Source organism: Eufriesea mexicana, unplaced genomic scaffold, assembly GCF_001483705.2.
Source record: "Eufriesea mexicana isolate 0111107269 unplaced genomic scaffold, ASM148370v2 scaffold12515, whole genome shotgun sequence".
Taxonomy (NCBI): Eukaryota; Metazoa; Arthropoda; class Insecta; order Hymenoptera; family Apidae; genus Eufriesea; species Eufriesea mexicana.
In genome coordinates this window covers 170,021-197,592 of record NW_016920072.1, presented here as the reverse complement: position 1 = coordinate 197,592, position 27,572 = coordinate 170,021, and the positions used below count along the sequence as shown (strand labels likewise).

At 30.2% G+C, this 27,572-nt stretch overlaps 5 protein-coding genes across 8 annotated transcripts; 1 reads left to right on the top strand and 4 right to left on the bottom strand.

Moving 5' to 3' along the window:
- Positions 1-65: 65 nt before the first annotated feature.
- CTL5 (C-type lectin 5) lies at positions 66-1,284 on the bottom strand. 2 transcript variants are annotated; one of them, XM_017908677.1, is made up of 4 exons: positions 1,186-1,284; positions 906-1,100; positions 623-828; positions 66-526 (listed from the first exon to the last, which is right to left on the bottom strand). In XM_017908677.1, the coding sequence occupies exons 1-4, from the start codon at positions 1,274-1,276 to the stop codon at positions 368-370; spliced, it is 651 nt and encodes a 216-aa protein (XP_017764166.1). In that variant the 5' UTR covers positions 1,277-1,284; the 3' UTR covers positions 66-367. The 2 variants fall into 2 exon arrangements, with proteins under 2 accessions (XP_017764166.1, XP_017764165.1); XM_017908676.1 differs by having other exon boundaries at positions 66-828.
- Positions 1,285-5,932: 4,648 nt separating this feature from the next.
- galla-1 (cytosolic iron-sulfur assembly component galla-1) lies at positions 5,933-7,268 on the bottom strand. Its single transcript, XM_017908702.1, has 3 exons — positions 6,989-7,268; positions 6,417-6,680; positions 5,933-6,351 (listed from the first exon to the last, which is right to left on the bottom strand). The coding sequence occupies exons 1-3, from the start codon at positions 7,140-7,142 to the stop codon at positions 6,254-6,256; spliced, it is 516 nt and encodes a 171-aa protein (XP_017764191.1). The 5' UTR covers positions 7,143-7,268; the 3' UTR covers positions 5,933-6,253.
- Positions 7,269-8,739: 1,471 nt separating this feature from the next.
- On the top strand, positions 8,740-17,520 carry LOC108553707 (alanine aminotransferase 1). Of its 3 annotated transcripts, none has more exons than XM_017908722.1 (6): positions 8,740-8,961; positions 11,408-11,819; positions 14,435-14,764; positions 15,284-15,728; positions 15,917-16,185; positions 16,304-17,520. In XM_017908722.1, exons 2-6 carry the CDS (start codon positions 11,514-11,516, stop codon positions 16,580-16,582), a joined length of 1,629 nt encoding a protein of 542 aa, XP_017764211.1. In that variant the 5' UTR covers positions 8,740-8,961; positions 11,408-11,513; the 3' UTR covers positions 16,583-17,520. The 3 variants fall into 3 exon arrangements, with proteins under 3 accessions (XP_017764211.1, XP_017764212.1, XP_017764213.1); XM_017908723.1 differs by lacking the exon at positions 8,740-8,961 and adding an exon at positions 8,968-9,233 and having other exon boundaries at positions 16,304-16,582; XM_017908724.1 differs by lacking the exon at positions 8,740-8,961 and adding an exon at positions 10,896-11,002 and having other exon boundaries at positions 16,304-16,582.
- Positions 17,521-18,072: 552 nt separating this feature from the next.
- On the bottom strand, positions 18,073-22,245 carry black (glutamate decarboxylase-like protein black). Its single transcript, XM_017908692.1, has 3 exons — positions 21,761-22,245; positions 19,126-19,526; positions 18,073-19,048 (listed from the first exon to the last, which is right to left on the bottom strand). The coding sequence occupies exons 1-3, from the start codon at positions 22,028-22,030 to the stop codon at positions 18,073-18,075; spliced, it is 1,647 nt and encodes a 548-aa protein (XP_017764181.1). The 5' UTR covers positions 22,031-22,245.
- Positions 22,246-25,285: 3,040 nt separating this feature from the next.
- On the bottom strand, positions 25,286-26,658 carry LOC108553696 (brain protein I3). Its single transcript, XM_017908708.1, has 3 exons — positions 26,411-26,658; positions 25,680-25,879; positions 25,286-25,527 (listed from the first exon to the last, which is right to left on the bottom strand). Exons 1-3 carry the CDS (start codon positions 26,475-26,477, stop codon positions 25,396-25,398), a joined length of 399 nt encoding a protein of 132 aa, XP_017764197.1. The 5' UTR covers positions 26,478-26,658; the 3' UTR covers positions 25,286-25,395.
- Positions 26,659-27,572: the final 914 nt, after the last annotated feature.

The window sequence follows — 27,572 nt, the reverse complement described above, 5'->3', positions numbered from 1 at the left end:
GTTACTCTTCAAGACTTAGGGAAAAGGGGCAAAAATTTCAAAATTATCGGCAAGTGCTTTTTATTTTGTATAGAAAAAGAGTACAAAAGTTAAACTTAGATAGGCTGCTTCTAGTTAATCCAATCTATTGTAATCCTTGACTGTTCAATACCCAACATCGCCTAAAATTTATTTTAAAGATATAAATTCATTAAAATACTGCTAAAAATGAATGAAGAAATTTAATTTAGCTTCGAATTATAATGAATACATAATGATACATAAATTAGAAATTAAGTACAGAAAAGTCCTTTTACCCTAACTTCTTGTACAATTAAATCATTGGGTATTGAACATTTAAGAATTACTAGAAGCTATGGAAGGGAATTTAAAGGCGGATGCCAGGGTTTCTAGAAAGCACGAAGTTCAGAAGTTCATCACTGTCCTCACAAACAAATGGTTTTCGATGATGACAAGCTACATCATGCCATTTGATGCCATCATTGTAGAAGTTATTCAGAATCGACAAGCAAGACTCGTCATTACCCTGTAACATAAATGCATACATTAAAAAGTTATCAAAAGCCATGATTAAAAGAAAGGAATGAAAAAAAATATATAAAAATAATAAAGAGTAAATTACCTGCGCAGCCTCGCGGTTGTCCGGTTGTGGCTGCCCATATCCACCAGTGTTACTCCAATCTCCAGAGTTGCGCTGTGTAGTTGGACCAATCTTGGCTCCTGAACCAGACCAAAACCATCCATTGATGTTTTGTGGTTGGAGATCTGGTCTGTCACAGCCATTGAAGTTACATTTGCGACCAGATGTCCAAATGAACCTTACATTTCCTATATAAAAATGGAAAATATAAACACATTCATTTGAAGACGTAAATGCAATTAAAATATATTGTTTTATAATTAACCTCGTGCTAGTCGCTGTTTGATAAACTCATTTTCTTGCGGTGTTTCAAGAGAGACTGCATCCATACAGTGTCTACGACAGATATTACGAGAATCCAGCCAATCTACTTCGAGACTTCTAGTCGGTTGATGCTCCCAACTGAAGAAATACGAATGTGCAACACCTCTAGCGTCTCTATAGGTGGCATGTCGTACTCCTAAATCGAGGTTTAAAACAAAAAGATAAATGATTTTTTCTTCGGTCAAAAAAATAATTCGATAAATTGTGGTTAAAACATTTACGATTAGCACAGCTACGTGGATCGGGAAGTGCGAGTCGACGTTGAGCATTCACAACTGCGACGAGAACCAACATCAGCCATATCGTTCTCATATTTATAGTTCCTAGACAAATTGAAAAGAAATAATCTGATTTCTATTTCTAATATAATAATTTAAGTCATTTTTTACTTACAGAATAATGAATCTTTAATTTAAAAAAAAAAATTATATTTAAGAAATTCATTATCTAAAGCGACCTTGTTAAAGGGAAAATTATGAAGTGGCGAATGTTCCAGGAAAACATTGTATGTTGTGTTGGATGTCTAGCGAGTAAAAGTATCTTGGGAACGAATCTTTGTCGAGGGTGAAAGGAGACTTTTCAACAGTGAATTATGATTCGTAAAGGAGGAGAGGCTCGGAGGTGAATCTCTCACGGCGACGATGGTGAAAAATACTAGAGGATTTTGCAACAGGTTTTTATTTTTTTATAACATGCCACCGACTTTCCTCAGAGTCTCCATAGGCTTGTTGCAACTTTCTAAATTGTCCTCGCGACGAAACTGTCGTCGAATGATTCTCAATTAATGGCAACAGTAGAGATCTAGCTACGAAACAACTATATATATGGATAATCATGTAGTTGGATTCGACAACGCAATAAAGTTGCTTTATGAGAATGAAAATTGTACCTAAAGAACGAAATGTATCTACGTGTAGAATGCGAAGCTGATATTTCAAAAAATAATCGAAAACATCTAGTATGGACATTTTTTATGCATTGCATCAAAAATTTTCCAGATTGATAATAATTTTCTTAAAAAGTATTGAACGTATTGATTTACATTTTGCACGTATAAAATAAATTGACTATTCTCAAAACTAGAATTAAGTTGTATCTGCGATATTACATTGTATGAGTTTGGAATACTCAAAAAATAACTGACTTAATTTAATAATTTAATTTAGTTAATGAGAAGAAATCTGATCTAGAACATTTCATATCTAGAAATTTCGAAACTTAGCAGATAGGCATGGTGTCCTTTGTCTTGAATAATGTCGGGGTTGGATTTTCGGAAACATAAGAGAACATACACGAGAATTGAATTCTTTGTATGTTTTATAACTTTTGTTACAAAAGAGATCATCTCGAGATTGATCATCTAGGCTAAAATAATTCCTTAAGACAAGAGTTTATAAAAACAGGAAGGAAGTTGCTCCTTTTTGTGCTAAAATGTAATTACAGTTACTTTTGCAATCACTGTACTTTACATTTCACAATTCGGATAATTGAAATATGTATGACTGTTTATTACGTTATCTCGTTTATATTCAATTGCCATACTGAATAACAATGATGCTTATTTAGGACTCCACGTCGTTGTAGACTTAATGAGGCCCTGTTCTTAATAGCACAGCTTTCGCTAAAATTTAGTTAGCGGTCGTTCACCTGAATTGAAGAAATGCTAATGTCGTCCCGGAAAAGATAATGCAACTGAATAATTAAAAAATTTCATATACAAAACAATTCATAACTGCAGCGAGGAAAGTTTAATATATCACGAATTGTGAAATTTACTTGCACATTATTTTTTCCACGACAGATTTTTACAGATTTATTTGAACGAATATGGTTTAATTGTTTAATCTTCCTATTGTAATAAACTGTGAATAATTTGACGAGAAAGTAAACAACCACTTCAATTACAATTCTGAAGACATTTTACTGATTGCAACCTAAGATAGCCCTCACGTTTTCGTTAAGAATTTTCTAAAATAAGGAATTAGACACAGTCAACAATTATTATACCCTCATATAAAGGGGTTGAGAAATTGTATAAATACCAAGCTGATTTCACGAATTTACAAATTATCACTTAAACTTACAACGCCATCTTCGATTTAGTATCTTTACCATCTTACCTAATTATCATGAATATGTAACAACATAGGGGAGTATTTAAAAAATTATTCTGATTTCTATTTTACCAAATACATATTAAATATCAGATCTGCTTAGCATTTTTATAACAGTTTCTTTTATTTTTCTCTTTAACATTCCTATGTATTTAAGGATTACGTATTAATTTATCCCTAGTTATAGGGTTAGGAGAGTGCTTGCAAAAGAACAAGAAAAAGAGAGAGATCGTGGCTTTATTTCGTATCCGCATGTATGCTCGTGGAACCGTTATCTGGCCGGCTTTATATCGTCCGGTTTATGTAGTTGGCTGTGTTCTACGTCTTTCTTAACGGCTCATCGTCTGTCTGTAAGCCCGCTGCATACGCGTATTCGGGGCGAGTACAACGATACAAAAACGAGACAGGAACGTGCCAATGTGTTCGACGTGATAACGAAAAACAAAAAGATGATCGGTGTCAGTTTAATTTTGACTTTCATTCAATCTACATCGATCAAGAATTATTACTTCATTCATGTTTTTTTTTTCCGCTACATTCTAAACATTTTTCTGTTTTATTCGTGCATGATGTTTTGATGATATACTACAATATACAAAATTATAGACTCGTAATATTAAGTGAGTGTCCAAAAAAATTTTCACCGTTGAATATCAACGATGACTAGAGGTATTCTCATTTGTATGTAAAGTCGTATTTATGCAAATATATGCTTAATGATATGTGGGTCACCGGTGACACCTGTTCTATTTATACCTTTTTTCTTTTATTTTTTAGTATTATTACAACAAAGTGACAATTGATGTGTCAAAATATTATTTATATATTATAATAATATTTTCTTGTTATTTTTAATGTTTCTTTTAAATGTCCAATGAAAATTAACTATGTTTATAGAAACGCCCGCTTCTACCATATACGGATGCTTGAGACAGGAAGCTTAGTCTAGAAAAAACCTGATCTTTAATTCAGAACTTTTGCTTAGACATCGTATCGCATTTAATGAGGAAAAGAGTTTCTCTTCGATTCAATTTGCCAAATGGTTTTCTGGTTGAAAATGAAGGAGAGAAGCAGTCTTGTTTCTTTTTCCTCCTTTTACGGAGGATATCGTAAGATGTAATGAATTCTCGGCCGAAGTAATACTTCAGTTGCAACGTTGCGTAGACTAGTGGAGATCTTACGCAAGGAAAGTACCTTCGCAAAGATAAACCTCATCGCCTCTCACGAATCGGAGAGAAAGTGAGTGATCTTCAAAACAAGCATGTTTATCTAAAACCTGAGATGGAGTTAAATGGCCAACGTTAGAGACGCACAGTTTTGTTTCTGCAAAAAATTAGGAAACATAACAAAATCATTTTTATTCTTCATTTCACTAATAATTTTTTCCCTTTTTTTTTGTGAAACAAAAAAAGAGCTTTAATTAACACTTGTTAGGTTAATTTCCTATTCTTGAACATAGAAAAACTAATAAACAGAATTTTATAATATAAATTACAGAAAGGACGTTTGAAAAGAATATTAAGAAAGCACGTGTAAAAAGATAGTAGAATAACTAATTGAATATAATATAATAGATAATTATGTGCGCTAAACTTCAAATTTTAATATAATACTGTAACAAGGAAACAAATCGCAAAGAGCTAATTGAGATTAATTATGTAATATTATAAAAATATTTTTATATAAAATTAATAAATAATATCTGATTTTAGTTAACTTATAAAATTTCAATATTCAAATCATGGATGGCAGTTTATTAATTAATTATTTAAAATTTTTTACAAAAAAATATAAAAAAGACAATTTACATTTTGTCATTTTTATCGTGTAATAATTGTAAAACTTTTGTGTAATAATAACAAAACAAAGTTAAAGTACCAGAAATTAATTAAAATTGGTCTAAATGTTCAAATAGTTCCATAAGTTTTTGTAGTCATACTATAAATATATATTTTATAAACATATATTTCTCTAAATTTTGTACTAGAAGGTGAAAGCAGCAGAACCTATTGGAGTTGAAAATGTGATGAACCATCACCTAATCGTGATGCCCGCGACGAATCGCGCGAAAATTGCGTTTAGGAGAACCGTCAAAGAGAAAGCCCCGGAGAGTTCCTGCGCGGGTCATGCGAGACGACCGTTCAATTCATGAGGTCGCTTTCGATTTCTCCGGGTGCACTTACCTAGAGAAGCTTCCTCTGGCACTTTGTTGACGTTCACTGGTCCGTAAGGATCTTCTAACCAAAATAGTAATAATAAATTACCAAGAAGATACGAAAGAATATAATAGAACTTCTTTCGTGATCCCCGTATAAATTGATGTTGCGTGTATTTTTCGGTTAGCCCAATGAGAACGTAAGATTGTCCACGACTTGTCGATCGCGACGAGAAAGAAGAATGAACTGCGGTGTATGAGCAGGCAACCGGTATATAGCCGGCCCACATTCCCTCTAGCTCGAGTAACCCAGATTCTTCCCACCCGAGTGTGTCTGTAAAGCATCTTCGGGGGTCTGAAAGGGGCCCTGGATAATTCTCATCTTGTGCCAGCACCTCTCACCGGTCGCTTCCCTCCTACCCGTTACTCGCACGAGCTTCCTTGAAATCTTTCGGAGCTAGAATTCGTTTTTCTCGCATTGGAATCTGTCGCTGTAATTGATTCTTCTAAAGGAATTATCCTTCCGTTGTTCGAATGTGTTTAGAGTCGTTGGTTTTCATTCATAAAAGTAGTTGTTGATTTGAATAACTTTAAAATGTTAATTTAATTTCAAACATACATTAGGAATTATTTCTTAAATGAAAAAAAGTGTTTGTACAAAGTATATTTACAATTAAATATACAAGAATTTTTGTTGCATTCTCTATTTTAAATTTTAATTAAAATAATTTATCGTTATAAAATGTTACCTTTAAAGTGTTGTATTAGTAGTATGCTATTTATTTATAGCATCATTGACTTTGTACAATTAATTGCAACAGAGTTTTGAAATGTTAAACTGCTTCTGTATTCATTACCTTTGTAGTGTATGTATGTATTCTTTTGATATATTATTCCATGTCAGAGTTGTGTGTGTGACTTCTTCATTATATATACAATTACTATATAAAGATAATTGACTACAAATAAATAATGTTGAACTTAATGCAACCCATGCACTATAAAGACATCTTTAGACTTTCACTCTTCTTCCTGAATACATTTTTCCACTAGTTCTCTCAAATTAGGATTCTCCATAGCAGCTGCAATTCTTTCCTTGTCATTTATTTGTTTATTTACTGAAATATAAAAATTGAATGTACATTAATTCAACTAATCATATAAAATTATTGATTGTACTCACTTTCTTGTTCTGTAGAATGTGCACCTTTTTTAATATATATATCTAGTTTAAAAAGGGCTACTATATGGCGCTCTAGTTTTACTCTAATGCAAAGTCCAATCAGTGTTGCCAAAGAACAATGAGGTACTGTTGGATTAAATTCAATGCGAATTATAGAAACTCCTTTGGGAGTTTGTCTTAAAATCTCAACGCAGTCTTCATAGACAACATCTAATTGCTCCAATGTTTGTGGTTTTTCTGGATCCTTGATTGTTCTCAATAAATCTACGATTATTTTAAGTTATATGCACCTTTATAAAAATGTTTTCATTAATCTTTTGTGTTAAAGTAATTAACCGTCTTGTTGTTTTTAAAACATAACCACTAATTTTACAAATTAGATTTATATAATTGTGTACTAAATGGATGATTTTCATAATATTTAGCAGAAGTCTGACTAATTATTAATCATTAAATTAATATTATTATTAATCACTTGCTAATTGTATGATTATTTATGATTAGCAATTAGTATATAATTAAATAAACATTTTAATTAGTTGGTTTTCCTTCGATTTGGGATATGAACTTACCATAAATAGTTTCTTTGAGTTCAGTGTCGGATCGCGAGATCAAACCTCGATTTTTTGCATCCAGACAAGCTTCATTAACTTCCATTTCGTCGCCTGTTGGCACACCATCTCTTATCTTCCCCCGAATTGAAATTTTTCGTAAAAATGGCAACATTCTTGCCCCGTTCTCCCCTTACTGTTTATAGCAATCAACGATACATCATTACAATTTGTTTATGTTATGACTACGAAACATAACGAACCTAACCTCTGGTCAACGACTTGCAGAACTCATTTATAAATACGTCATTGTGGCGCGTAAATTCAATAACATAAGGTTTTCCCATTTCAAATCTTTTTTATAATCTAAATATTAAATACATAATTAATGTAAGTATTTCTGAAAGATTAAGTTTTTGAAAATAAATAAAATGGAAATTGGAAATTCAAATTATTGACATTGTAAATTATCCATCTAAAAGTTTTATATTTATAGTTTGATTTGTATCTTGCTTCTGAATATTTGAAATAATCATGAAAATCATCCATCTCATATTTTTTTCTTATTTGTTTTTATTTTAAAACTATTTATTTATAATTCATTTGTCATACGAGTAATTACTTGCTTATTTAATATGCTTAAATACCTGTTATTACATTATGGATGGATTATCTCGAGATGAGAATGTAACCCCAATCGAAGCCTAAATCGACATCTTTTTATTCGCGTGCTAATTTATTTACTTTCACTTTCTCATAGCAATATTTCAAATGTACTTAATTTGCTCATTTAAAAACTTTTGTGAATTTATACAAGATTTATTAAATATTTGTTTAGTTTGAAGATTTTTATATATATAAAAAAAATGTTATATGAAAGTATTCTCGCATATTCTAACTGATCAAACAAATTTCAGGTAACTTTGAACAAGAAATATTTTCTTTCCTCGTTATCATACAATTCGCATGTTTCGTTCAACACCATTGTCATAAATAATGTAAAAGGATACTACATACGAACCTAGTCTTTTACCTTTCATAGGAATGATTGAAATTTAAAGGTAAATGAAAAAACTTTTATATAAAATATTCTATTTAGTTAAAATTGCATGACGAAAAAAATCATCTTGTAGATGGCGTTAAAATCGCAATATCAGCTTAGCTTTTTAAATAGAGCATTACACATTTTATCCTGTAGGATGACACATTTTTGAGATGTGACCAAGGATCCTTAAATGATATCATTCAAGATTAGTAGTATAATGAACCTTGTACAGATATACAAGACAATTTTCAATGTAAGATTTAAAAACTCAATATTTTTAAATAATCTTATATAGGTTACTTAAACCCTATACAAGGGTTTTTTTTAGTTTGAATTTATAAATAATTCTTTACAAATTATAATATATAATAATTTTTGGTATGTTATATAGGATATTGTAATATTGGATAATCCAACAAAAAATAAAATTAGTCAACATTATATTTTCTATTAATCATCACTAACATTTATAACGACATTACACTATGAAGATCAATATACAACCATATTTTCGTTGCAAATTGTACAACGACTCTCATATGCCTTCTAATTCATCATTTACGGTACAAAAAATATTTGAACAAAGATAACCTATCATTGCAATTCCTTCTGTAATCTCTCCCAAATACCTTTCACCTCCAGTGAACTCCGATTGATTCTCTAAGGGAAGGGGGAAGGCGGGCAGAACGAAAGTTCATAGTACAGAGATTACGACCCGGTTGCAGCAAACAACATAACCTATGATCTGATTTAGGCAGAAGAAAATAGTGTCGTCTTGGGCGTTGCATCTTGCGCACGCTCCGTTCCGCAGCGAGACACGCAGAGAGGAGCGTGGGGTTCCTTTGTCGGGGAACACTGGTGAATTCGTGGAAGCTAACGGCGGTCGCGTCTGGGCCCTCCGTGAAACTGATAAACGCATTCATTCCGGCTGACCGAATGAGGTTTTAAGGTGAGAGAACGGTGCAACGCGTGTCAGGCGAGGAATGCGTAAGGAAAGCTTTCTAGAAGGCCTGATACTCCTCTTTAATCCACAACCCACGACAGGGCATGAAACTTAAAGATAAACCCGTGATATGCGTTTCGAGGTGGTGGTCCAACGTGAGTCGACTGACTTTAACGAGACTTAGAATTGTATACCTCTGTTAGGAAGTTAGTAACCGTTCCCCGTGTGTTTGGCTGGTGGTTATACCATGATAGTGTTGGCTGTTTCATCTAGGGAAGGTAAGAGTTGTTTGGAATTTTTACGTAGGATAAAGGTTCCGTATACAGTTTAATGGACAAGTTTTCCCTTTTATTACCACACGTGTTCGAGTATTTGTGCTGTGTTTGACAAAAGAGTTACATCAGAGTTTTTTTTTTTCTATTGTTCTCTGGAAAATAGAATAAACTTAGGTATTTTCAATGCTTGATATCTATCACACTAGAATGTCGAATAACTGTAATCAAAAATATTTCGGAGAAAGTTCAAGTAACACTTTGGCACTATAGAAATTGGAAACGTAAAATAGTGTTAATTAATGCATAGGGTAATTTTGTTCACGTGAAAGTACGCCATGCGATTATAAAATTTTCAAGTGAGGGAAATTTGTCATAATTTCTTATTCGTTAAGCGATTCAAATTATTTTCCGTTTTAATATAAATGCATATACATATTAGGAATTAGGGGCGAATTTAAATTTTGTTTCAGTATAATTAAGATAATCCAATGTAAATAGAAAGTATTTTAAACTGTGTCGTCATATCAGTTCTTGCTTTCGTTCGGTGACAACTTATTTACTTTACTTTCTATGTGCTCTTATAGTTAGAAGGTTTTTGGTTCTTTGAAAATGACGTAACATACCAATTTTTAGTTCAATTGCCGAGAAATCTCAAAAGATACTCTCATTGATTCCAACAGTAACATTGTTACTCATCTGTACCTAGATTGGTGACTCTGTAGATAGGGAATTTGGACTAGAAAGGATTAATCGAAAGAGATCGAGGTTATCGATTAACTAAGCCATGGTGGATATTAAAATTTAACTCGGACGATCGATATCCATAAGTTACTACAATAACCTTTCACTATAATATTCCTCTAAATTAATGTTATATTGAGGCCTATAAATCATAGTAATTTATTTTGAATCTTTTATTAGTAAAATTTATCACTCAATCAAATATTAATGAAAAAATATAATGTATTCAGATATTGCTAAAGTTAAGCAAAAGTTCAATAAATATTCAATATTGAAGATAGGAAGTAGAATCTGTAATTTAATCATTTTGAACTTATTGACTAGGCGATATATGAGAGTATTTTTATCATCAAATCTGTTGCTACGTGCTCAGCAACGTCAATAATGTAAGATACTGATATAAACACTTTCTACTAAGTAGATGTATAAAAGATAATTATAAAAATGATATAGAATAACTATCTACCTAGATCGTTCTTAGGATAGTATCAAAATGATAGCAATAATTCTTTTTTGCGAAAATAGTATTATTAAATTGAAACATTAAAATACCACACTTTAGGTTTAAGTTACATTTGATAACATTTGATCTTGTTTTGTAATAATGTAAGCATTTAAATATAGAAGTAATGTTCACTTTTAATGATTATCTACTGAGAATTTCAATATACAGCATTCCGTGCATTTCTTTTGTACAAGAAGACGTCAGATGTCGCGTCAATTACATTCTTAACTTAATACTTTCCGAACACAATTAATAGTAAAAGAAACAGGAAAATTCGTTCAACAATCAATAATATAACTTAGCATAACAAATTTTGTTAAATATAGTCACATTATAAATTATGAATCCATATTTTTAGTCATTGAATTTGTATGTTTCCGATTCAGTATTACAATTCATTTTCACTCAGTGCGCACACATAATTTTACTAAAATTCGTGATTCGATGAAAAAAACTTATTAACAGGTGTTCACGTAATCAAACAACTCTCATAAGTTGGATATCTCCTTATCTACGAATTTGATGGGTCAGTATAACTATATATGTGGGCAAACAATCATAAATACAACGTGAGATAATTTCAATTCAATTTTCAAAAAATTCCAATTACGTAACTTGTATCATACGCAAATCTGTACATGTGCAGTCAAGTATGATATCGTCTTTCCAACAGCTATATATAAGTTGCAGAAGTATTCACACCCTTTCGCCTTCTAACTTTATAATACCATTCACTGAAATATTAATTTTTCTCACAAACTATTGCCATTGATTAACAAAATATATTCCACTCAAGTACGTAACTGATTTAACACATTTTTTATTAACACATTTTATTCTCTTAAATAAGTATTAATTATTTGCAGTCAGAATGGAAGAATTACAAATATTTTTACGATTCACTGTACTACTCGCCTGTTACGGTTTACAGCACGCTGCGCATGCGTGAACGTCTCCTAAACCGCCGAACAAATTACCGGAACCGTCTGCCGACTGAGTGAATTGGAGGTAAAGAGAGAGGACCGACCGGAGAAACGATGCCTCAGGCACGCTGGTGGAACGCTGTTATCGCGAGCAGTCGGCCTAGGACGTGGGAACAACTAACTGCTTCTGCGGGGTCAGGGGCGACGAGAGGCAGAGTATCTGCACTCCTGACGACTGCTGAAGCGGTAGTCCACCGGCCGGCTGCCGACAGAGCACTCCGTCGCGGTATGGCGATCGCTTCACCAGGAAGCAAAGTCCTCACCGAGGACAATGTTTTCATAAATCTCCGGAAAATGGAATATGCAGTGCGCGGGCCTCTTCTCATACGCGCTCTCGAGATCGAAAAAGAACTCCAGAAGGTAAGGAAGTATGATCGTGGATGATATGACAGTGTAACACGAGAAAAGTCAATGTACTTTTTCATTTGCTAGTTTCGAGGTTTAATTCACATCGTACTGTATCGCGGCAATTAAAACATACTCATTGAAGTCCATCAACATTTTAAATGAATATCTACACGTTCTTATAGATGAAATTGGTTATATGTATATCGAAATTCAAATCCTAAAGTTTCCATCTGGTTAATAATTGATGTCAATAAAATGTAAGTAAGAGTTGTATTTATGTTCTAATTGGCTAGTTGAGTCTTCACTATTTTCATATGGTCATATGGTAATATAAATGTAAATAACATTGGCAATATGGTACGGTAACCTACTGATTGCAAATGATAGTTCTATACGGAGGTTATGTTTCAACCCATATATGTATATTGTCAAATCTGCAAAAGCTGGTAATTATACTATTAGAGAAATTTTCCATGCTAATCATTTTAGTTGATAATGATACGAGAACAGCGTTATCCAAATTCGTTTTCTAAAATGCTAATTTTAATATACGAACTGATATACGAATAAAAATCAATTTTAAAATAATTTACTAGGAAGAATTCCACTATTTTTAATTGACTTGTTAAACCTGCAAAGTGATTATGCTTATGTGCTATAGTAATCGAGCGTGTTCTTTTAAAATACGATGATACTGACATTTAGCAAGACATAAATAACATTTCAAATTATTCTTATATTCATAAATACGATCTTTTTTACTTATACAAAAAGATTCTGAAATAATGGAAAATGTAGATAAAAAACAATATTTTGTTTCTTAAATAAAGTAGATGACATAAATCTATTTAAAACGTAAATTTAATTGATTTCGATTAACGATAATTTGGGAACCACCTGTCGCTAAATAATGCTCCAAGGTGTAAGCGACTAAAAATAGTTTCAATTGGCGTTCATTAATTCAAACAAACATTGCATCATGAAACAATCCAGGAACGCTGCTACTTCTACGAACAAAACATTTCATTTCTTCGTATATTAATTTCGAATAAAATTCTAATCAATTCCAACGTTACAATGTTACATAATCACATCAACTATACCGTATTTGGTAATATACAAAATATACATATTGCAAAATTGAATATAATAATTATCGTAATGTAGATTTATATTGTACATATGTACTTCTGATATATAATTTATATTGTATATATGTACTTCTGATATATAATTTATATTGTTTCATATATAAAATTTAAAATGTTTTAGGAACTATGATCTTTTTATTGTTCATGGTGAACCGCCTCTACAAACAATTTTATTGATTAATGCAGTAAATGTGTGCGAGACAAGTGATTACGTTCAAAACAAGTAACAAGTTTAGTAATAAGAGTCGTTTAAATGGCCTGTTTGCCCGTGCAATTTGATACCATAAACTGACGAAAGAGATAAATATGCTGCAGGCTTATACCACTTTCGTCTAACTACTAGCGCTAAGGTTACATACCAATAACTTTTACTTACATCTTATTGAAGCTTATATCGTTGTAAGTCACTATTGCATTATCATATTATAAAGAACATCACAATGTACTTTTCAATATTGGAGAAAGATTTTAAATAATAATTCCATATTTGAATATCCAAGTATAAAGTTACTTATGAATAATTTTCACGTAGATCGTTATTGTTATAGAAAATATATACTACTAAAGTTAGCTTCGGTTTGTCAGATGCGGAATTTTTCTGAGTCACGAAGAGGCAATAGTGTTAATGCCGGTGTGTTATGCTCGTCACAGTTTCGAGTGTGTGTAAACGAAGCAATCACCATTATACCATTTCATTTTCCTGGAACTGTCACCAGATTCTTATAACTTTAGCAAATTTATTTATTTTCGTTACAGATATATTTTTCATAAAAATTCTGCGATTATGAAATTTTTATCACTCTTTCGAGAAAAAAAAGACAATTTTTAAATCTAGAAGTAATCTCCAGAATTACAAATTGTTCATTTGCCAGCCAATTTAAATTTTAATTGGAGACAATTCTATTACATGTTATCTTCTACTTTATCTGGCTTCAATTCAATATTATCTCTTATAGTCGACTGAAATGTTTCTTATTCCGTGCTGTACGCATGTTATGAATCATACTATATTACATAATTGTTTGTACATTGTATCAAATTGGATTTAAAAGCTAAACAGAACGACGTGGATAAGAAACAGAAAAAGAAGTCTGCAATGTCATATCAAATAAAAAAGAAAAAATATGAAATATTGCTTAAGCAAGATATAATGGAATTAAGAAATTCTTCAGAAAATTCTCGATATTTATATAAATGATAAGTTTTATCATTTATAATATATCATAAATCTTACTGGATGCGTAGATTATGTATGACTACTAATGAAAACAGAAATATTAAAAACTTTTACCAATAGTGTACTAATTATGCTTGCATACAGTTCTATCAAGTGTAGAAAAGTATAATAAAAATGAATTAAACAATCTAAATACGTGAATAGGATGTAAAGGTTTAAGATAATAAGCATAGATATATTATTAGTTACAAGAATATAAAAAGTTTATACATTGTTTATTAACTGTATGCATCTTTTAGGGAGTCAAGAAACCATTCAAAGAGGTGATAAAAGCCAATGTAGGCGATGCACACGCTATGGGTCAACAGCCCATTACTTTCTTGAGGCAAGTACTGACGTTGACGGTGTCACCACAACTTCTCGATGATCCTACCTATCCCGAAGACGCGAAAGAACGAGCAAAGACTATTCTGTGCCAGTGTAAAGGAGGCAGCGTCGGCTCGTATTCAGAATCAGTAGGAATCGAGATCATACGGAAACATGTTGCTCAGTATATTCAGGACCGTGATGGTATTCCCTGTGATTATCACAATATCATCCTCTCGAATGGCGCTTCAGATGGAATCAAAGTGTGCAGATTATTTCTTATATTATGGTCTAGAATATGCATAATATTTTTAAATTACGAGTTAATCAAACAGGAATTAAGGGATGATGAAAGATCTTTTCCTTTAATAAATTCGTGATCGATCTCGTATTATTTTTCAATAATATCTTAAGATGAGTTTGGATAACATCTTTGTGCAAACAAATATTGAGAATTCGTAGATGAGTAAACTGCTAGATATTTTTGAATTAAAGAATTATAATATTTTCGCTATTAAGAGAATAAAGAAAAATTGAGTATATGTTTATTAAATAAAAAGATAATTATATTTGAGTTTCTTGAATTTGTGATTTGAACTATACTAAATTATCAGTAATACATTTTTATTTTATACAATTTCCATATTACATAATTATAAATGTTCATATTAATTAAAACATTAAAATTAAAAATCTAAAATATTTCGTAATTTCAAAAATATTCACACTGTGCAAAAATATGTATACTTTATATACTCATTCGTATCATATTTATGTTACAGTCCGTCCTGAAGTTATTCAACGAGAAAATAGACGGAAAACCATCTGGCGTAATGATTCCAATTCCACAGTACCCTTTATACTCTGCTACTCTAGCTGAATTTGGTTTAACACAAATTGGTTACTATCTAAACGAGGAAAACAAGTGGGCACTGGATATCTGTGAATTAGATAGAGCATTGAATGAATCAAGAAGAATCTGTAACCCACGTGTACTGGTTGTAATAAATCCTGGTAATCCAACAGGACAAGTTCTCACACGTAGCAATATCGAAGACATCATCCGATTTGCATATAAGAATCATTTGTTTTTATTGGCCGATGAAGTTTACCAGGATAATGTTTACGATAAAGACAGTGCCTTTCATTCGTTTAAGAAGGTAATGACGGAAATGGGAGAACCTTATTGTAAAATGGAGCTGGCTTCTTTTATGTCGGTATCTAAAGGTACGTTCTACTTTGAGATTGGTCCATCTTGCAACTCAATATCATTCCTAATTATTATTTTTCGAATGAAATACTTAATATATTGTTAAACGAGAATACTACTTAAAACTTAAATAGAATGAACTATTATTCATAGAAACTTTTTTATAAAAATAAATAGTAATCTTTTTACTTATATCGTGGCTCAGGTTACATGGGAGAGTGTGGAATTCGCGGAGGATATGGAGAACTGATCAATATGGATCCTCAAGTAATGGCAATATTGTTGAAGTCGATATCTGCAATGCTGTGCCCAACTGTTCTTGGTCAAGTAGTGATGGACGTTGTCGTGAATCCACCAAAACCACACGAGCCATCCTACGAATTATTCCAAAAAGAAAAAGAATATACCTTACGCTCTTTAGCAGAGCGATCTCAGTTGGTAGTCGATACATTGAATAGCATTCCAGGGTTTAAGGTACTTTCCAAAAATTAATTGTATGAACTTTATATTAGGAATTACAAAACTTTAAACCTTTTACGTTTAAAAATTCTGTAATCTTCATAAAAAACTTCGAGGTTTAAATTTTTTATAGGCAAATCCAGCTATGGGTGCAATGTACGTATTTCCGCAAATCGATTTGCCAAAGAAAGCAATACAGGCAGCGGAGAAAGAAGGCCAACAGCCTGATGTTTTCTATGCTTTCAAGCTATTGGAATCTACTGGAATATGTGTAATACCCGGTTCCGGTTTCGGACAACGACCCGGAACGTATCACTTTAGGACCACGATTTTGCCGCAGAAGGAGAAAATAAAAGCGATGCTCGAAAGTTTGAAACAGTTTCATATTAAGTTCCTTGAGGAGTACAAATAAACATACGATGGAAATTTTTATACATTTTATTTCGTTTCCAAAGTGCCAGGATTACGATATCAAAATCACGAGGATCAGTATTACATCTTGTCGAAATTATCTCGGATTTATTCGAAAGAATTATTAAGAAGACATTATTTTGCAGTTTCTAATAAGAAAATTTGAAAGGAATTTTTGAAATTACATTACATCCATTATCGATCTAGTATGGAGTGGATTATGATTTTACGTAAACGTATTATATATATGAATGGAATTCATGATTCATCGAATATTTGTAAATAGCATGGATTTATAATTATATTTAAGAGATTGTATGATGTATGAATCAATGAGATTCTTTTTCCAGAATTGTAAAGATTCATGGTGGGTGACTGTGTATGTGTATCATAGTAATTCGCAAATAATTGAGGAATATGTTCTTTTACAATATCCATAACGAAATTACCAGAATATAATATACACTAGCGTAGCTAAGGAGGTGGCGGATTTTATTTATATTAATTTGATAAGTTTTATTATTTAGTTAGTTTTTACTTATTATCATTATGTCAATTGACGAAACAACAATTGTCATAAATTTACTTTTTAATACGTTCAAATCTTCCATTATTTTTGGTCTCTTGCAAGGAGCGACAAAAGGAACCGCTCCGACTAGTAAAGGCTTTATTTACGCCACAGGTTATATAGAAATTACATTGCATTTTATATTCAAGCAGATAATATCTAAATTATTTATTTATAAATGCTGAAGATTATAAATAATATTTCTGGTAAAATAATGTTGTTAGTAGAAGTAGAATATGTAGATAAACCTAAATATGATTTAACATACGATTATGTACAAATTATTCGGTATTCACCCACCAGAAAAGATTTATGTGTTCACCTTTGTCCAAGATCCTCGATATTAATAAAAAATTACACGCAGCAATTAAGAAATGGTTTAAAAACATATACAACAACCACCACTATTACATTTAGCACGAAACCTAGTATTAATTAAAGATAGGTGTAAATCTGAATGAATGTGTACTAATGTGTAAGCAGAGCTTTAATAATGACTAACTCGTACATATTGAATAAAAATGTCATTAATGACTTCGAAAACCACATCGATCTTAATCGAATGAAGAGTATTAATTCAAAGAAAATTCACAGAAAATTTTAAATGAGACTGAAAGTATCTACTGTTTGTTCATATGATCCTAGATAAAATGACAATATGATGTCATTAACTGTATGCTGTTTTTAAAGTGTACACTTACTATTTAAATAATCCGTATTTCGAAATGAAAGTTTAATGTAATCCACAAGAGATTAACAATGAAACTTATTATGAGACAATTTTTTAAAGTCAAAACAAACTATAAAATAAAGTTACCATTGTACTTTACACACAATATTCGTCTAATTATTACTAAAAAATATTTTATTCAGCTGTATGATTAGACATTACATTATTAGAATTTAATTTACAAATACTATTTCTACAAATCACTTGCAAGCCTTTCGATTTCTTCCGCGAAAAATCTTACATCAGCCTCTGTGAGTCCAGAATTCTGCAAAACAAGTCTGAAAAAGTTAGGTAGTTCGCGTAAAGGCTGATACGTGATTAACATCGACCCTTTTTTCACCATACGCTCCTTCACAGTTGGTCCAATTTTCTGGAGGACTTTTAACAAGTTTTCACCCTGCAAATGACGTTTTGAAGGTGGTATATACCAGAAGCAGACGTTCGTGCACTCAGGTTCCAATATTAAATTGAATCCTTCTCTGTGTCTTATGTAATCCGTGAAGTATTGAGCCAATTCGAAGACACGATCCACATGTCTCTCTAAACCTTGAGTGCCTTTTGCTTTCCACATAAACCAAAATTTTAATACATCTGCTCTACGACCACATTGAATATGTTTGTCCCCACTGTCAAAAGATGTACTATAGAACTTGTCTGATTGGAAGAGATAAGTAGCTTTTGAGCCATGTGCAGCCTGCAGAAGACCTTCATGACGCAGTAGCAGTGTTGAACATTGTTGTGGAGCAACCAGTAATTTGTGTGGATTCCAAGTAACTGAATCTGCCAATTCAACACCACTCAAAAGATGCCTGTATTTCTTAGACATCAAAGCTCCCCCTCCCCAGGCTGCATCAACATGAAACCACAGATTGTACTTTTTGCAGATGACAGCAATATCTTTTAAAGGATCAAAAGCACCTAAAACGGTTGTTCCTGCTGTGGCAGAAACCATTAAGGGTATTGCACCTTCATCAAGAGCCTTTTTAATTTGTACTTCTAAGTCTGTTATGGACATCTTCCCCCTATTGTCAGTTTTCACTTCAAAGACATTGTTAGTGCCTATTCCTAGAAATGCACTAAGTTTCTTTACAGAATAGTGAGCATCTTGAGATGTGAAGATTATTAATCTGCCAATACTGGATAAACCTAATTCCTTCAACTGTGGAAACCTATAAATAGTGATACATTGAAATTCGAAGTTTTATAAATTAATTAATAAATCAAAATTTAAAAGAACAAGAAGGACCTGTAATGGCGGGCTAGATTAATTGCATAACCATTGGCAATAGAACCACCTGGACAGAATATTCCTTCACCACTTCCATCCATCCAACCAATTATTTTTCTCATTTCGCACAATATTTCTTCTTCCATTAAGGAGAATACTGGAGAAACTTCATAGGTGTAGACTGATGGATTCAAGGCATCAGTTAGCCATTGTCCAAGTAGACCATATGGATCTACACTGGAATATAATTGATTTACAAATCGCGGATGACCTGTTTTTACACTGTATTTGATCACATTGTGAGCAAGGCTAATAAGTTTTTTATGTGAGCACCCCTGCTCTGACAATTTTAAATCTATAGCTGACTGCAGTGCTGTTGGCTCCATCCACTCCACTACTTTATTTTTTCTTGAAGTTCCCTAAAAAATAATTTTATATATATATTTAATACCTTAACACCTTCATAACTAATGACATAATGTTAAATTTTAGAAATATTTAGTTCCTTTCTGCATTCAAGTTATTATCAATTACTGGAAGGTAATGGATATTAATTAAGAAAAGAAATAACAAATATTTTAATTAATACTCATATATTTTTCAGGATGTACCAGATCTCTAATATATTGTATATTTTATGTTATTACATTTTATATGTATCAAACATATAGAGTTAGGATGTAGCAAACTTAATGGATATTCAAGTTGGTATTGTGTAAGTTACAAATTAACAGTTAAGTCTGTTAACATTTTCTGTGATTGAAACCAAAATATATTCTATTTCAGAGAATTTCAGCCTAGAAATTCTCATAAATTAGCATAAAGATTGGCCATTCTTCTTCTGTGAAGTAGATTTTTCCTTGTATTCTAAGTAAGCATTATTTAACTTGTAAATAGAGTAATGTGAATGCAGTTGCGACGTAATTCTTATCCATGCATTGCTAGAGAGGATCATTAACGAGCGTAAAAACCTTCTCTAATGAACATTTGACTCATATTTAATGCATAATAAACAAAAAAATTAGTATAGTAATAAATCAATGAAGACTGAGTCTCATGAATACACTGGCATGTAAGTTTGCTTTCATTAAGTTAAGTAGTTGCATCAGCCTAAGATCAATTCAGAGAAAATGCTTACTTTTATTCTTTTTCTATTTAGATTAAAATAAAAACAATAATCATTATCTTACTCATACTTAGGTAAATTACATACCTAGTTGTGTTCAATTTTAGTCATATAGTCAAAGGAAAAAAAAAAAAAAGAAAAAAAGGAAAAAGGAAACATGTGTAGATTATGAAATATAAGAGGAAAAAATGCCAGACAGAAGGAGGAAATTTTTATGACGGTGTTGTGTTCTTGAAGCATACATATAATTGGATACTTTAAAGTGAATGGCTTTGAAATAAAAAGAAATAATTGGAAGCGTTCATGTGTAACGCAAGTTATACCGAGAATCATATTTTTTGTTAGTTTTACCCTGACGAATAAAACTACAAATAATCCGTGACGATATTTTATATTTAATATTATGTTTATTCGAAGCATTTGGAAAATAATTAAGAAGAAAAATATGAGAAAAAAATTTTTTTCAACTTTGCAATTTTTTCGAAAAATTGAAAAACTATTCCGTTTTCTGCATCGTTTAAAAAATAATTAACTGAAGATTGAAACCAAATTTTAATCTTAATGGTTTATTTTAATTTTCTAATTTTATTAAAAAAATAAATTTATTCAAAAAATAAATTATCACATTTTATTTCAGTAGTAAGTAATCGAAGATGAAAGAAAAAGTTATTCGAAAAGTTAGACATTTTTCACAGATTCATTAAGTCAAAGAGTCATGTTAACCCGTGATCAAATTACCTACCCCAATTGAAACATCAATACAATTTTTGCAATAACAATATATCACGGAATAATTTTTCTTTCGCTATTGTCCTGGTTGAACTTAGCATTGTTTTTATGATAAATTCTTGCCTTAATTTTCCTATCTTTTTCCAGATTTTATATAGCTTATGCATATTAATATACGAGATAATATCAACGTAAAAAGAAATTTCAGAACGATGAATGATTCGAATTGTAGGATTATTTGCACGTCATAATGTATGCGCATAACTTATCCTATTGATAGTAAAATTGCAAATACATGAACTTTAAATGAAATTTTTCCCGGTAACAGATTCAACAGAAAAGCAAAAGATGGTACTGAAATATATAATTATTCCTTTACAATAATTTCGATTTAAACTCTATTTTATCATATTTTATCATAATTAATTTTTAGAATTTAATTAAAATTATTGAAAAGAACTTTTTGAATTACTTTCTAAATCTTTCATAAATCTTCAATCGAGATTAAGAATAAATAATTCAAACGAGTAATTTTCAAGAATATCTCAAATATTAAAATATTTCTAAGGACTAACACAAATTAATACAAATTAAACAGAAGTAATATTTAAAGAATCAATTATTATGGTATTTCTAACTATGTTTAAAAGCAATTTACCACACAATTACTTATTGCTAAGTCTCTGTTTTGAAGCAAGACAAATCAAAAGCACTAACATATATACACATTTGTTAATTTTAACAACTACCAAGTCACTTTCACCATGTCTTTATAATAACTAACAACAATGAACTTACCATAAACAGTGCCTCTTCTAGGAGCAGATCAACAAAGCTTCTCATGAATTTTTCATGAATCTCTCTCACTGGAAGACTCTTATAATGACAATGTTCATTTGATTTTCCTTTGACGATAGAACCTGGACAACCATTTTGACAGTCTTCTTCGTGGTTGTCAGGACATACACGATCAAGATTGTTCTGTAAACCGTTGTTACAAACTTTCTCCACGAAATTAACTCGTGTTTGGTCCGAGGACACGTTCAAAGTTTCCTCGTTAGCGGGCATGGTTGTGCATCGAGGTTTACCTCTATCTGCGCCAGTGGTGCTCGTACAGTTTCCTTTATACTAATCTCCACAAAGCAAGGACAAGATCGTTGTGTGTTAACTACCTTCAGCTACATTTGCTTCACTGAGATTCGCAGGACTGGTTCTTTCCGCCTTTTTTTACAACGGATATCACGGTAAAACCTTGATGGATTGGAAAAGTATCCTATATTCTCTGTTCCTGTGCAATCTGACTCAATAAATCGTATTTATTCACTAAAACGAAATCAATAATGTGTATACCAAAGAGCTTAACTCGATGGCTTATGTATAATCTTTATACATTTTCATTTAGTCGTCTAAGTATACCGATGTTTTCCCAAATGCTGCTCGCTAATTATATTTTCATACTTTGTGATAAAATATTCCTGTCGAGAATTGTTTATTTTAATTAGGCAAGAAATGTACGGAGAGATAATTATTCGTAATATTTCTTTTTCTTAACTCGTTTTATTGAATTATGTCATGAAATTATTTTCAAAATATCTTTGCTGAGTAATATCTATTTTTATTCTCATTCAATTGAAAAGAGAAAAACGAGAAAAAGGAAAGGAAAAAGGAAAATTAATCGAGAGGAACCAAATCAGCATCGAATATATTTTTGAATGACTTTCATGCAACTAAAATTGTTTTTTTTTATTTTTAACTTCGATATTTTTTAACTCCGTTTTTTTTTTTTCAGTATAATGAAAGGAATTGTGATTATTTCAAGTTAGGAGACGATCATTATCAATATTTTAATAACCGATATTTCTAATAGAAGCGCGAATAATTCAAAATGCATTCCATTACATAATTTTATTACGACTATGAGTTATACTAATGATCTTTGCCTTCTATAACATAATTGAATGACATTCGACCTTTTCCAGAAACGTTGACATATTAAAAATATTCTGAGACAAAAAATGGTCGTGTGAAACGAATTATAAAGAATACCTTATTTTTAAAGTCAAAATGTCCGCTGCTAATTGTACAAGCTGGTAAAAATTGTTTAGCAAATACTTTAACAATTGAAAGTAACTTTGATATTACACGATATGTAATATTATGTTACTTCATCTGCCTGAAAAGCTATAGACATGCAAATAACATAGTGATCTATAATGATTATACACACTCTAATAATGCGGAGAAAAAAGGATACTCGAATCATATATGCATGAATGAATATGCATGTCGAAGATTGCAGAAGTGCGAATATATCATTCACGTATCGCGTGTGCTAGTATTATTAAGATGAAACTTTCTTGAATTACAACTCCTAATCGATATCGAACTTCAATCGTAATTAAATTTCCTATAAATTAAATTACGAATATCACTTTTCGAAAGTTAGAATGGTTAAACATAGTGTATTTTCTAAGAACAAAATTTAATTATAATCGCACAGTAATTATATATTACTTGATATTTATCTGTACAAGTACTGCGAGTTACACAATATTTATAATAACTTCGAAATTTTCAGAAATTTAGGTAGACAGACTTTCTTCACTTTTCATCTCTCAGCATTGCAATATAATTCTGCGTGATAAGAAAAGTTAAAACTTAAAATGTTAAATACTTCTGGTAATTCTAAGGATTCACTGCAAATTTATAACAACAATAATTTTAATAACAACTTCATTCTTTATATAAATATATTTCTAGATAACCCAAACATATCTTTCTGATTACAGATAAATTGTTAATAGTTTTTATAATTAGAAAAATATTTCGTATTTCAGGTACTCAATATCTTAGACTTTTTGAAATCATTTCGCATAACAATGTATTCGTTAAAAAACCATTTATGAAGATTTTTATTCCTTTTGTTTAAATCTAGACAGTATAATATTATAGAACAAACTTTTTCCTCTAAAAGTTTTTTAGCTTTGAACTAATTTGACAATTAGAAATAATTCTTTCCAATATTAAAGTGATTTCAATATTCCTAAATACTGTTCCATTTTATAAAAATATAAATTGTAATGCGAGTAATTAACAAGTTCTGTTATACTTGCATTTTCATATACCTTGCGAAATCGATTATATTTAGGAAAGGGATCTATTAACATTTCCTTTTAGAGATGTGACTGTTGATAAAATTATCGATAATACCGTTTAAATATCATTGAAGTAAATTAGACGGGAGTAGATTATATTGTAATAAAATAATTTCTAAATATTAATTTTTGTTTACACTTAATTGTGGCAATATCTATTAATATATTTGTATATACTATAATTTGTATATCATAAATATAACAAACATACGCGTTTTTTTCAAAATTATATTGTTAAATCATATTTAATTTGAATTAATCAAAATTGATTAAAATTGTATATTGGTACAATATACAAAAAATAAATTTTCCAAAACTTATTAAATATACAAATATGTTATATATAATAAGTTCAAACAAAAATAAATGAATTTTAAATGATTTTTTACACTTGCGTTCTATCTCAGTCATTTTTCTATTCATCTTAAACATATCTTAACGATATTGCCGATATATCGTTGAGATATCGATAATTTATCGATAACTGATAGTCACATTTCTATTTCCCTTGAGATTCAGACATTTCAAACACTTTAAAATTTCAGACGACTTTAAAAGCTTACTAGCACAAGTATACACCAAAAGACACCATTGTGAAACAGTGATATGAGTAATAAAACTAGAGTACAAACTTCATTGAATCTGTTTCATATAAGATATATTGTAAGTATTGATAAATTATTTTTTAAAAATTTACTTGCTATGTAACATTTATATAAGTATTAGTTACAGAAAAATTTCAATGAAATCTGTTTCGGATGTTTTCATACTGTTACAAACGTGTTATACATATACTATTCTGAACTGTTTTATAGTTTTCATTGCTTCATTTATCGTCTGATAGAAATTCTTACAAACTACATTATATCTATGTTTTAAAATATACAATAATATTAATATAAACTAATTTATTATTTATTATAATAAAATATACTGTGACAAAGTGAAACAATGTTAATTAAAATCTTTTGTGTAAGATTTCAAAATAGTATAAGTTTCAATTATATCCACAAAATCTTAAATGCATACAGATGTTATCAATTATATATCAATATTTTATAAATTTATATTTAATATAATTAATTTTTAGAGCATTAGAACAGTATTTACCCTGAAATAGCTCATATAGATTATCATGGTTGCACAATGCTAGTAAAAAATTAGTTCTTTATATTTGCTCTTATCCTTCTATATCAACATAACTATAACTGCATTCAAATTAGTCTAATAATGCATTTAGTTTCCATTGAAGTTATGTTACTATAATATAGTAACGCTTTAACCAAAATAGGCACCACAATTAGAACAACGTCGTGTCTTTAACAACAAGCAGCAAATTATTCCAAATGGGAAGAATAGAATTGCACATAGTAGTCCCAAACATGTAAAATCATCTTCCATTACGCCCACCTATGTTTTAATGTCTGATTTTAATAACAAAGAAGTTTAGAAATATAATATTATATTTAAAGATTCAAACAATTTAATGGTAAGCATAAGAGAAAGTAGATAAGATTTATTTATTTTAAAGAATAAAAAATAGTTAACTGAGAAATACTTACTCTACATGCAGGACATCCTCCAACTAAAATAATTTCTGGCATAATTATAGTAGTTGATTGTGTAGAACCATAAGAAGGTACATAGTTGCAATTATTAGTTCCACTGGCACTAGGATAATATCCAGGTGGTGGGGGCCATGAAGTGAATCCTCCACATTGTGTGGAACTATAACCTGAAGGTGGTTGCCATGAAGAATTTGCTGGAATGATGTTATATTATATACATGTTATTATCTGCTATTAATAAAAAACCTATTTTTAAATACAGGACATTAAAATATTGCAAGTTAATTTATTTTTTTACGTTATTACCCAACCAATTTAGATCATGTCTTCAAATATAAAAAACAGACTAAACTATTACAAATAAGAAATATTTATTATATAAGGATAATACAATTTTTTTGAATAATACTAATAACAGATAAACAAGTTACTTTTTCAGGTTTCATATAATAATATTTCACAATATTCAGCACTAATAATATATAACTCTTCTTAATTGTTTTTTAAAGTTTTGATAATTATAAACTTTGTTAATTCATTTCCTAAAATTTCATAAATACGTAATATTTATACGAAATATAAAAATTATTATGAGATAATCAATTAAACTTAATCATTTGAACGTTAAACGTAACAATCAAATCAAATAACAGATGAGATTAATTTTTCAAATTTTTTATTATCAAAACGATGAAAAGTAGAAAAATTTTAACTTTATTACTCACTTTTCGGTGCAGTGGCCGCCGAGTAAGACGGAGGTTTGTCATTTGGATTCAACGGTTGTTTTTCCATCGCGTAATAATTAAATAAATCACTTTTATTAGCAATGCATACAATAAATCAGTCTTATTAGAAAGTTAGCATTGGTACAATGTTTTTTTGACAGCTAGCACCCGTAATTGTCTCCAAGTCTTGTGACGCGGTTCCAAAACAAATAGTATATCACTACTTCCGCTCAAGAGAATTCACCAAACCACATGAGATTAAGATTTCTTTTTTATTTCTTGATTAGAAAATGAAACTTCATTGGCCGATAGATCATGACGTCATTTCATTATATTCGTTTTAATTTAATACACGTTTCAAATTGTATGACTCACGTGCGACGCGTTTATGTGTGCTATTATAATATATTTCACATAGAAAAATTGATTTATAGGAACTGTACACATTTTTATTTAAAGATCTAAGAATTATAAATTATAATTAAAACAAATAAAAATTTAATTAGAATCATGAAATATAACTTAAGATTTCCTGTATTTGAATTAAAATGAACTTTTGACTTACACGTGACACTTAGATGTAACTAATTTAATGCATTTTTAAATACCTTTATAAAAATTAGTTATATTAAAAAATTATTAGTTACTTCAATCATTTATTTGAATAGTTATGTCCACCATTTAATTCTTTTATTAATTTATATTGAACAAAAACCTGTTCAAAATAACAATAAAAATAATAAGTATTAAACAAAAATAAAGTATCGTGGCTATATTAATAAACCTATATGATTTATTAATTATTCAATTATTTCACATAAATAAATTTACTTCTGTGTAAATACTGCGTATTTAATTATTATATCCATCTTTATACGCCCTCTAGTGTTAAATGAATGAAGTTGTGTACATAATGGATACAATTAAATATCTCTTACACTTATTACAGATTTATTAAAATTGAAACAAAAATGTATAATTGAATTTAAGATAATATATTCTTATTGTGATAAAAACTTTTATATTCTAAGTAGTGTAAGCAATAAAAATAACTTTAAAAAATATTACAAAATTTAGAACAGTGATTCGATTTTCCCGCGATTATTTAATGCAGTACCGTCTATAGAAAATAGTATTCTTAAAGTTTTATCTTTTTTAATTT

Bases quoted from the DNA above. Each gene is read 5' to 3' on its own strand.
- CTL5 (XM_017908676.1), bottom strand. From the start codon at position 1,276: ATGAGAACGATATGGCTGATGTTGGTTCTCGTCGCAGTTGTGAATGCT. The intron at 1,101-1,185 runs GTAAATGTTTTA...ACCTCGATTTAG, and splicing joins TCCACGTAGCTGTGCTAATC to GAGTACGACATGCCACCTAT. The intron at 829-905 runs GTTAATTATAAA...ATTTTTATATAG, and splicing joins CAAACAGCGACTAGCACGAG to GAAATGTAAGGTTCATTTGG.
- galla-1 (XM_017908702.1), bottom strand. From the start codon at position 7,142: ATGTTGCCATTTTTACGAAAAATTTCAATTCGGGGGAAGATAAGAGAT. The intron at 6,681-6,988 runs GTAAGTTCATAT...AAATAATCGTAG, and splicing joins ACTCAAAGAAACTATTTATG to ATTTATTGAGAACAATCAAG. The intron at 6,352-6,416 runs GTGAGTACAATC...TTTATATTTCAG, and splicing joins ACATTCTACAGAACAAGAAA to TAAATAAACAAATAAATGAC.
- LOC108553707 (XM_017908722.1), top strand. From the start codon at position 11,514: ATGCCTCAGGCACGCTGGTGGAACGCTGTTATCGCGAGCAGTCGGCCT. The intron at 14,765-15,283 runs GTGTGCAGATTA...TTTATGTTACAG, and splicing joins GCGCTTCAGATGGAATCAAA to TCCGTCCTGAAGTTATTCAA. The intron at 15,729-15,916 runs GTACGTTCTACT...ATCGTGGCTCAG, and splicing joins TTTTATGTCGGTATCTAAAG to GTTACATGGGAGAGTGTGGA.
- black (XM_017908692.1), bottom strand. From the start codon at position 22,030: ATGCCCGCTAACGAGGAAACTTTGAACGTGTCCTCGGACCAAACACGA. The intron at 19,527-21,760 runs GTAAGTTCATTG...ATTATTTTTTAG, and splicing joins TAGAAGAGGCACTGTTTATG to GGAACTTCAAGAAAAAATAA. The intron at 19,049-19,125 runs GTCCTTCTTGTT...CACTATTTATAG, and splicing joins AATCTAGCCCGCCATTACAG to GTTTCCACAGTTGAAGGAAT.
- LOC108553696 (XM_017908708.1), bottom strand. From the start codon at position 26,477: ATGGAAAAACAACCGTTGAATCCAAATGACAAACCTCCGTCTTACTCG. The intron at 25,880-26,410 runs GTGAGTAATAAA...ACATCATTCCAG, and splicing joins GGCGGCCACTGCACCGAAAA to CAAATTCTTCATGGCAACCA. The intron at 25,528-25,679 runs GTAAGTATTTCT...ATTAAAACATAG, and splicing joins GAGGATGTCCTGCATGTAGA to GTGGGCGTAATGGAAGATGA.